General features: G+C 34.6%; 1 protein-coding gene across 1 annotated transcript; it reads right to left on the reverse strand.

Annotated features, from left to right (window-relative positions):
• Nucleotides 1-360: 360 nt before the first annotated feature.
• Nucleotides 361-9,299, reverse strand: LOC114278097 (S-adenosyl-L-methionine-dependent methyltransferases superfamily protein). The gene is made up of 12 exons (XM_028220090.2): nucleotides 9,036-9,299; nucleotides 8,849-8,944; nucleotides 6,884-6,967; nucleotides 6,549-6,623; nucleotides 5,690-5,770; nucleotides 4,535-4,674; nucleotides 3,689-3,964; nucleotides 2,792-2,966; nucleotides 2,494-2,577; nucleotides 2,154-2,370; nucleotides 1,619-1,875; nucleotides 361-719 (listed from the first exon to the last, which is right to left on the reverse strand). The coding sequence occupies exons 1-12, from the start codon at nucleotides 9,228-9,230 to the stop codon at nucleotides 507-509; spliced, it is 1,893 nt and encodes a 630-aa protein (XP_028075891.2). The 5' UTR covers nucleotides 9,231-9,299; the 3' UTR covers nucleotides 361-506.
• Nucleotides 9,300-11,364: the final 2,065 nt, after the last annotated feature.

Raw genomic sequence — 11,364 nt, forward strand, 5'->3', positions numbered from 1 at the left:
AAATAGTTCCAGTAATTGTAATCTGTGCACTTGATTAGTCTTGCCTTCACCAACACTAACAAAAGAGTAAACAAAAGAAGAGTCCAAACAAACTAAACCTTGCCTAATGTTTTAAGTTCTATTTTCAAGAAATCTATTCGTTGAACACTCAGGTAGCTTCAAAACTAAACCATTCATCATTCTGGTAAACTGGCGAAGGATTTTTTTCCTTCTATTCTTAAAAGCAAATGAAACGTAAGGATCAGCATTTATTCATAGCATCGTATGAATGACTCTTGTAACAATGCATAGCAGCCATCAGAAGCCATTTCAGTATGTATGGAATAGCACCAGTAAGAACTATTGAGTTTACCTTGCACATTAAAGAAAATTAAATCACATGTGAACCATATAACATGGAAAACTAACAAGTACATTGCTGAACCAGTGTCACCTTCAAGTTGCAGAATTTTTAAATCAAATCCTGTGGTAATGTTTAGCTCCTATTCGAGTTTCAGATCAAGATTTCAGTAATTTTTCACAAATAAAGATTGTGTCAAAACTTTTTTAGCAATTAAAGCTACATTCCTTGGTGATAATGTGGGATCAAATATCGGTAACATGACTGCTTCCAGAGGATTGTCTTGTTCCTGGAGGAACAGCAATCTATCAAGCAGAAGAATTGTTTCCAAAACAGGCCCCAATGCAGCCCGAAGAGACCAATAAAGCCCTATGAGTTCCTGCATCAAATTGTTATGTTTATTAGTATTTGGAAGAGAACAAAAGTAGAACTCGAGTGAAATTATTGAATTGTCGCTCCCATTTAAAATAAAAATGAACCAGACTGATCATCTCCAGTAAAATCTAGAGACCCAACACATGCAGACAAAATCACATAAAGTACATGCCAACCAGCCAACTGCCTAAAATGGACACTTTTGTAGAGATTTTTTTTCACTTCAACACATACTAGTTTGCTAGGAATTACAATGGTGACAACCAGAAAGCAAAATAAATTGCAAGAATCATCTTATTCCATGAGAAAGGTAATCTCATTGAGATTCATTAATAACTACATCATCACAATCTTTATTGGATGTTTGTTACCCCATTCCCCCTCATCACTTCACTTGCCAACTTCTTAGAGTTTCAAGTGTGCAGTGCATACTTTAATTCAAATTCTTAGCATATTTCAAATTTTCTACTCATCAGTATTGTGATAGCTGATCTCCTATTGTGACACGCAGTAGCACACCTCTTGTATGTGCTAATACATTTATCTCAATTAAGCCGCTTTTACCCACTCAACTATCTTAAAGATGCCAAAATTCAGTTGACTGGCTGCCAATAATAAAATGAATTCTTCTACTTCTTGTCCCTAGAGATGTCATGCTTTCAAATAACATAAAAGTTTAAGAAGTATTGCATGGTAATAATCATTTTCTTGGATCAATCAATGACATTAGATCTCGTAAATGTGACAACTGCAGACCATTTCTTTAACATGGGAACCAGTACTGGTATCTAGTCTGACTAATTCATGGATAAAAAAAAAAAATCTCAGTAATATAAAAGGTACAGCTATTTTTCTGTATAGAGCATGAGGGGGGGAATGACAAAAGATATGAGAGCAACTTACAGCAAAAGGTTCAGCTTCCTTCCATAGTCCAGAAAAATCAATTTCTTTTGAATAATAGAGACCAAGTCGATGCAGTCCAGACTCGCAGAATCTCTCAAAAAGTGAATATTTATCAGCAGGTTTAGCCTCTTCACATTTAGCAGTATGATTAGGTAAAAAACCATAAAACGAGCCATCACTGCCACAGGATGAGCCCAAAGAATCAGCACCGCCACAAGATTTAAGAGTAGAATCACAATTATCTATTTCGTACGTCCCTGTAATCAGCCAACAGGAAAGTCATACATTGCATCAAAGAGCTAACTGAAACAAAAAAAAACCATTTTAAGCTGGGACACAATAAAACTGAAACTGGTCCTCTTCGAAAGAACACTGCTCATTTTACCCTGCAGTTAATGGGCCTCATACAAGGTCTAATACTATTTTTTATAAGATGCAGGTGAAGGCTTATGTAAGCATGGGTGTGTGCCGGTTACACCTAAATATCCTAATATAGAACTTTTGAATGATTAAATAAACAGGCAAACGGGATTACCGTTGTTATTGTCTGTTCCTGCTTTAACAGACTTCATGGTAAGACAATTTCCTTTCTTCTTGCAGTTATTCCGAGATAAGGAATTAGGAGAGTCTGTGCTTTCATTTTGTAAAAAAGATTCTAGAATCCTTCGATTCTGTTGGCGACGCAAAGCTTTTCCTTGACGCCCTATTGCAGGACTATTTATCAAAATTTCTGGATAATATCGATAAAGAACCTTCAAAATACTGAATAACTGATTAGTGGAAGTTAATAAAATAAGTAGAAAACAAGGAAAGTTTGAGAAATATAAATCAATAAACTAATGTAACAGGAAAACAATAAGTGTCGCAGCAAATACCATCTGAAAGGCAGCACGGAAAGCATGCAACTCAAAATTATGAAGACCGGCATCTCTTCCCAAACCTTTCCATCTTTCTGCACTCTGAAATAGAAAACAATGTACACTTGTATACTGCAAAGACTGATAAATGAGTTTCCTCAAAAATAAATAGTTCCCCATAAATAATGAACCAGGACTTGGATCCAAAGAAGGAGATAAGAGCTTTTATCTTCCCTCAACAATAGACCGACATCGACCCAATTAATTCCCAGAAAAAAACAAATTAATCAGGAAAGCATGCATGGTTTGCACATACCTGACAGGCAAGATCACGGGAACTTTTGCCAAGTAACAAACCAGCTTGTTTAATACCTTTACTCATGGGAAAACCACAATGAGAATCAAAATTTTCAGCTCCTCCCTCAGACAGCAAGTTGTAACAACAACCAATGCTGACCACTGCTTTAACTTCATTGCACTCCAAAAAAGTCCTCAGAAAATAAATAAACCTTTCCGTTAGGTACTTACAAATATGAACTACAAATTGCAAGAATAAATATTAAAGCACAAACAGAAATTGCATGCCATGACAAAACAAGAGCAAGACCATGAGATTGGAGAACTGTGGCATAACTTCGGGGTTCAAGCATAACTACTAAAAAAACTATGGATAAAACATAATGCCAACGATGAAACTAAAAGGATGATGAATGTCACTCCTAGAGATGAGAACAAAAGGGAATTCAAGAAAAAATTCAAAATCTAAAGCTTGCAAGGAGTTCACACTCTTAAGGAAAATGTGTGGGTTAATGATTCTATTCGTTTCTTGTGTAGTTTCTGACCTCTGTATGCCTAGCCTCTTGGGCTATGAGAGAGAGGGAGTGTTCTGGTCACGGATATAAGGGTTATACTTTCTTTGTTAGCTATGTCATATATTCATGTTGCATCTCACAACAGAGTTGTGTTGCCTTCGAGGCTTGTTTCTGAGGGACCCTTAGAGTTGTGTCATGAACCTCATTGCATCTCTCTATCTATTTTGGTAATAAAATTCTAACGAGCCTAAAAAGACAAAAACAAAGACAAAAAATAGATAGATGAAACCAATTATGAACAATATAAAGTACTCTAATATAAAGTATTCTAAGAGTGAGATGAGAAACAAATATAACTCTTCAAAAGAGGCAAAAAAATGCTGGTGTATTTTAGTGCTCACCTCAGCATTGTCACTGAGAGGTCTCCACAAGCATGAAGTCCAGCAAGAAGCAATGGAGATTTGCTGCCTTCAGAAGGGGGAGAAGAAGATGATGATGATGAAAGACCATTTCTCTCAGAAAGTCCATGGGAGAATTCACCTGCAACTTGTCCAATCACATTTGAATGCTCAACATCATCTTTTGACTGTAAGGAGGAATTCAATGCTTTCAACATGTCAGTGGACAGTATACGGCATGTAACTGTCTTAAGCATGCTCGAGTTTTTATCTTCCAATCTAGCAAAATAATAAATATAGTCAAACGGTGCAACGCATACAAAAAATATCTCAATATATATACTGGAAACATAACCAAAAAGACAGTAAACAACATGTTTTACAGCACAACAGCAATTGCATATTCCACCCAGCACGGCAAGACTAGAGCATGTCATGAATCTAACTTAGACAGGTTTCAACCCAAGTGGACGGTGGATCCCAACTTATCTACAATTTTTTAATGATCAAATGGAATTACAAGGAAAGCCAGCCAATTCAAGCATTATGTTACATGAGACATGAGATATAATTGACATTTCAGCATAGAGCACCTGGATGCACAAATCATCTATGTGACCTGTCCATCATGTGATTCTACAATAGAACAGCTTGAAAAATGATCTTCATTGAGGTAAAAATATATATATATATATATTGGCATATGGTTAGCATGAGAGACATGTAGAATTGTGCTGCCAGTCATCATGAAAACAGTACCCTATTAAGGTACACCTTAGATTGCCTTCCCAAAAACAAAAAAATAACTACTGCAACAACTGCTTTTACTTTAGTTGATTCCTACCATACCGAGATTTACAGATCTTAGCAGCATAATGTTTTTTGATTCTCTCAGCACGAGCATCTGTAATCCTTCCATGATGAGAACAAGAATCTATTGCAATTACAGAAAGCTGACACTGGAAGGATAGTACTTGAGCCAGATAACCCTACAAGAACAAATGAATTGGATGTAGGTGTTGAAGTGATGAAAAAAATAAATTTTCACATGAATGCAACATAAAGAACATTTGCTTTGGGTTTTTCCAATTAATAGATATCCTTAGCCACAGGCCCACAAGCTATGAAGCATGTTCTTTACTGACTGGGCTGAAGATTTTTTTCAAGAGGCTTTCTCCCTCACAGGAAAGCTTCCCATATTGACTCAACTGCTGAAGACATCAATGTTTCTGCTTCATTCCTAAACTTCTTTGTTTCTTTTTTTCAACTTGTAAATCTGAAGCAGAGCACTGAGCGGAAAGCAGATCAAAAGAAGTCAGAAGTCATTGTACAGGCATCGCATGTGCCCAACATCTAGTGTTTACGATTTGTCGAAGTCATTGTAGGAGTTTCAGAAAGTTATATTGTTGTGGAGAAAAAAAAATTTAAGAAGGAATTTATGTTCTTTAGTTTCCTATTTCATGAGTTTTATTATAAGTTGGATACAAGTCCTATATTGGGATACAATCCAACTTATTCTTTATTTAAAAGATATCTATTTTGCTAAATTTCAGTCTCATATGGTTTTCCATATTGAATGAGCAACTTTTACAAAGTCTCTCGTGTCTTCAGGTTTTCTAGTATCGACTACATAAAGGGGCCCTTGCTGCAATGCAACAAATGTTTAGAGATGAATGAAAGTTTATTTCTTTTCTTCTTTTTTAGTCAAAGAATGAGTGTGAAACTCATTTCTTGATTATACTTTTCTTCCTCTCTTATCTTCTTATTTGCTCAAGTCCTGCTGATTCAAATATGTTTGCTGCACATTAATCATCAGAAACACCACTTTTCAGATCTTATTCTCTGCAAATCATAAACTTATCCTTTTTTTCAGATCTTACAGCCCCATAATACAAAAACTATACGTTGTCCTGCATCAAAAAGATTCTAAAATGTATGTATTTGAATCAATTCAAAGAAATGAGCTCACTAACAGCAAAGCATAAGGAACAGATAAAAATGCACCTGACCAGCACCAACATCAACTACTGTACTAGCTCCAACACTCCTTGCAATCGAACTGACAATGGCAGCTAAAGCTTTGACCTGCTCCCACAAAATTTAACTCAACAAATTAGCCCTCTAGAACCCTCATACTAGCCAAAAACCAAATTAATGAGAACTCAAGGGGCTCAAATAAATATTTTTTAATCTGAAGACAAGCATAATTCATCAAATCTTCTTTTCTTTTTTTCTTTTTTTCTTTTTTCTTTCCTTTTTTGTCTTGGATTCAACATTGTTCATATGACTTCCTAAGTTTCCAAATATATTTAAGGAAGAACAGTTCCTATAATTATACAGGCAGGGGGAGGTGGGGGAAATCCTTCAAGGAATCATTTATGTTGATAATACTACCTTAAAGCTTAGGGAAATTGTATCACGCGCTTTTAGTTAGTTTTAGGAGAAGATTTTTTTTTAATTTTTTGATAAGTAGTTTTAGGAGAAGATCTCTTTGACACCTGAAATTGTACTTCTATCTCAAGGACAAGTTTCAAGACAGCCTCCATAGTTCCATCACAACAAACAGTGCATATATTACAACTCAACCAACAGATTACCAGAATATCCATTTTAAAGACTTTCTGATGGGCTATTGACCAATCTTTTTCAACATTTGAAAGTAACTTGCCGAGTGAATGGTTGCAATTACTCAATCAGATTGTGTATTATTCACAATCAACAGATAACAACCTGAGTTGAATTAATTGGATCTTCATGACAGCAATTGCATAAAAAAAATTCCAACTTTCAGCTGGCATGTGCATTGCCAAAATGGAAAGAAGGAACAATGTAACTAAAAAAACCAAAGAAACAAATAACGTACTTCGTGTTTTTTCTTCTGATTCATGCCTTGGGTAAGAACGTTATCAAGTGAACTCAAGTGCAGATCCGGTAAAACCTGCAAGAAACCGTAAAATCCACCCACTTGGTTATTTAAAAATGGATTTAAAAAATAGGTAAATTGGTTTTGAAAACAGGACCGATAACAAAGTCATCTGGATTGCTCACAGACAACCCGGTGTTTTTCGTAACATAAGGGCATGAAACAAACCTAAGACAATGTATCCACAATAGATGGTTCAAAATGTACAACAGGAAGGGTTTATTCAAATATACTAGTAATAGCTAACATGAATAATAAAATAAATGTAAAAGTACCTTCTGCAGATCTGCCTGTTCACGAGGAATCGCAAGAGATCTTGAGGTAAGGACAAAATTCTTGAGCGAAGATGGCCAGTAATCCTAGCAAACAACAGAAGCAAAAATTAGGTCAGCACAAAGCTAATAGTTATACTGAGTAAAAAGGAGAGAGAGAGAGAGTCATCCCAAGATCATGACAAACAATCAGCACGAAGAGTTCAGGAGAGGCATCACTAGTGCCAATAAAATGAAAGAAATGAAAAAGGTGGATCATAGTATACAGAACGTCCGCTAACTCCAACTCCCCTTCCTTGCGCATTTCCATGCATGTTTTTCTAAAGGGGGCAGGCAGTTTCGACCAGAAATATTACCTTTTCTTGGAGAACATCCACATACTCCCAGCTCGTCTTACTTGTACATTTCCATGCATCTTTTTCTATAGGGGGCAGGTGGTTTTGCCCAGAAATATTACCTTTTCTTCGAGAACATCCAAAAGACAGTAATCTGAAAGAAAATCAGGACTTGGAACAAATGGACTGAGTGCCCATAACATTTGTCTTTGGTCAGTCAGAGTGCGGATAAAGGGTAAAAGAAGAAAAAGAAAAGAATGACACTACTGTTGTTGGCTAGTTCCATATTAAGTCAACTCAAAAAAGCTAAGAGGACAACAAAGAGTGCAAATAAGCAGACACGCAATCGTTTGAGACTGGTAAGTGTGAAGCAAATCAATTCATTCCACTAGAAGAAGTGCAAATGGAGAAGCAGGTTGGATGACAAGCCCCACTCTCTTTTGAACAAATTGCAGAGCAAACCTTCCCAGATTTGTACCATAGTCAACTATGCTAGCCCACAAAGAACGACAGAGTGACATGGATATTCCACTAGAGCATAGGCGTAAAGTAGCAAGTTGATGGACTTTGATTCACCTCTTCTCAGAGAGCTAGAAAGGCATGACTGGTTTTGTAGAATAGTGTTTATCCATTGAAATAACAAAATGACATAAAAATAATACTTACGACTTAGGAGGTTCAACCTCTGACAGATACATTTGAAGAAGAAATTGTTCATAAAATGTTGAAGATCCCTCTTTTGTTTTCCTAGGACCAAACAGATCGTGCTGGCTGGCCAATAAAGCGTGGATTATCCCAAGTGGCCTACTTTGTTGATTAAATGTGTTCATTTAGTTTCGATTGCATGCATTGAGTAGGAGTTCTTAGAAACATCTTTAGAGAGAAAACATCCAAGAAATACTCAAAATGATGCTTTAAGAATTGTTCCATGAGTCCTTTGTTTTACACCCCTGGCTAAAGAATAACACAACTCAAGCAATTTCTCTCACAAAATTGAGGGTGTGTTTGGCAATAGGCTATTATAGCCAAAAAAAACCACTAAAAAGGCCAAAAAAAAAAATACAAAAAAGTCAAAAAAATCACTCACATTCCCTCTACTTGTGCACATTTTTTCGTAAAAAATAAAAAAGTCATTCCCAAACACTTCAATTTTTTTCACCTCATATTTTAGCCAAAAAGCCACTTCCCAAACCAACCCTGAGAAAAAACTAACTGTAATTACAAATATTTTCAATAATGCATACAGATAATAAAAGAACATTTTGCCACATGAACTAACTGATTAACCACCCAAAATCACCTCATCTTCTTGATCCAACCGTTATCTAACAGGTGTCCTGTTACTTATAAGTGGCCAAGTGGTGTGTCTGTGTCTGTGTCTGTTCTAATTTCAGATTGCAACTTCATCATCATAACAACGAGCATGTGTGTAGTTCCATTGTCGGCAGGCAAATTACATATTCAACATAACACACAGTAAAACCTTCGCAATATACACACATACATTATAATAGTTCCACTGTGACAGAATCGAATACAGAAACACAACACACACACACACACACACACACATATATAAACGTGTGTAAACAAGTAAACTGTAAACAAAAAAAAGCAAATTACAGGAAGAAACCTGGACAGCACCAGAAGGAATTTGAATAAGATTTTCCACGGATTCACTTCGTAAGCAATCAATCCATTCCTTATCTACAGCTTCCCACAGTCTATCCTGTCGATGTCACACAAACGATTCATGTATACCAATACCATATACACAGAAAGAGAGAGTAGAGAGAGAGTAGAGAGAGAGAGAGACAGACCTTGAAGAAATTGACGACATGAGCATCTAAGAAGAAGCTGTAAGGCTTGAGGAAGTCGATAATGGCGTGAATCCATTCTAGGGTTTGCGCGGCTGTGTCGCACGAGTACTTGCCCTGGGCGGCCATCTTCAGACGCCGGACTGAGTCGACTAGGTTTTGTTTATCCGAATTCGGAACCCCCAACGAATGGGCCATAAAGACATATACTTTGGGCCTTATCACATCTCAGCCCACGTACTTGGTACTTTTTATTACGGGTGGGTCAACTAAATGAAAACCTTTTGAGATTATTTATTAAGTTATATATTTTAATTAATAATTTAAGTAATTTTATTATTGTATAAAAAATTAATTAAAAAATTAATTTTTTAATTAATTTTGTTAAATAAAAAATTATAATAATAGAATATTTATAATTTTTTAAATCATATGAGATAAATTATATTTTAAATAAGGATCGTGTAATTACACTTTGATATTTTAGTATACTCAAAGCAAAGAAAAAATAATTTTTTTTTTTTTTTAATAAAAAAAAAGGTGAATGTACAAAATTAGAAGATCTCTGTTGGCTGCCTGGAGTGAGCACAAGGCTGCAAGCATTTCCTTTCTTTTTTCTTCGTACTGCCAGCTCACAGTTGGCAGATTTTTCACCTCTATTTATTTTTGGAAAAATATCCATAAAGTGGAGTGTACAAAATTGAGATACAAGTAATTTATTCATTAAATTATATAAATAAATTTTGTACCTTCATCCTTTACAATTTTTTTTTTTTTTTTTTTTACTTTTCACTGTTTTGAAATTCTTCTTTTATTTTTTCCTTTCAATGATACGTCAAAATTTATTCATGGAAAATGTTATCAAGTGTTTTGAAAATTTAAAAATAAAAAGAAAAATAATTTTAGAATAAATGGAAAGTGTTCCAAATTTAGCAGGACATTTTATTTATTTTTTAAATTTTGGGTAAGGTTCAGTTACAACCTTTAGACTCTTTATGATGAAATAGGTAAAAAGTTAGGGAAACTTTTTTAAACTTTTATGAGTTTTTTAGCTTGAAGGTAGAAGAAAATTAATTTTATTGCACAACAAATATTGGTATTGTAATTAATTTTAAATTTCCTGGAAAAAAATATAAGAAAATTTGAATGTGTGACATAACTAAATTTTAAATTTTTTTATTACAAAATTCTCCATCTTAATCAAATTCTTGCAAGAAAAAAATATTTCATTTTCTATTTATTTTCTTTCAATTTCTATCCATCTTTTTTTCTAATCAAATGGAGCCATAGGGAAGTCAAGTAATTTTATGTAATTTTCATATATTTGTAATTTATTTTAGACAAATTAACCAAAAAAAAACGTTTAAACCTTTAAATTTATTTTTGTTTCTTTGTTTTGTTGTGAATAATGAATTGTATTGCACTCTATTTTTTGGTAGATGTCAGTTTATAACTTACAAATGAAACAATAATAAAATAGTTTATTTTATTTCTCGCACTTATATTATTTGATAATTTTTTTATTTTTTAAATAATTTGTTTTCTACCAAATAAGTTAATTTTTAAAAAATTTGCTTTTTGGTTTATTTTAGGATATAATTTTTTTTAAAAAAAATTGTGCCAATTAATAAAATAACACTTTAACTTATTAAAAATAAATAAAATGTTTGAGACTGATGTTGGCCGAAAGGTACCACATTGAGGCTACTTAAGTTACATTTTTAGTCTTTCAATTTTATTTATTTGGTGGAGATGATGTGTTTCGTGCACTTGTACAGATTTGGTAGGAAATATGAAATTTCAATCAAAAAGGGCGCGAAAGCATATTCTCCGTACGAGAAGTGAAGAATCCGAGCCAGCCAGACCACCGCACGTGCAGCCCACCACCGCTCGTACCACATGGGAGCTTGAGCGGTCCACCCAGGGACGCGTGTACGGAATTTTTGGTCTGTTTTGCTGAGAATATAAGACAGAAAAATAGTCAAAATTAGGGTTCGAAAATTAATTCAGAAAAAAGGGAGGCTAGGGTTCTAAAGAGGGGATTATTCGACCAAAGCTTGAAGGACACTTCTATGGGGGTTTCTTCCTCATCTTCTTCCTCTTCCCACTCCTCCATGAGTGGCTAGTCGTCTTTTCTAAGGTTTTGATGAAACCGCAACCATGTAATAGGATCTTTCATTAGCTTTAATGTGAATTGATTTGAATGGATGTATGGATGATTTAGAAGTTTTTAATATGTGTTTCTTTCATCTCTTCAAGCATTTTAATTTCTGTAATTGTTTAATACTTTCCATACATTAGTTTTCTTTGTATTTGTATTCAAAGTATGAGA

Source organism: Camellia sinensis, chromosome 8 (genome assembly GCF_055761805.1).
Source record: "Camellia sinensis isolate YWXY chromosome 8, ASM5576180v1, whole genome shotgun sequence".
In the NCBI taxonomy this organism is placed as follows: Eukaryota; Viridiplantae; Streptophyta; class Magnoliopsida; order Ericales; family Theaceae; genus Camellia; species Camellia sinensis.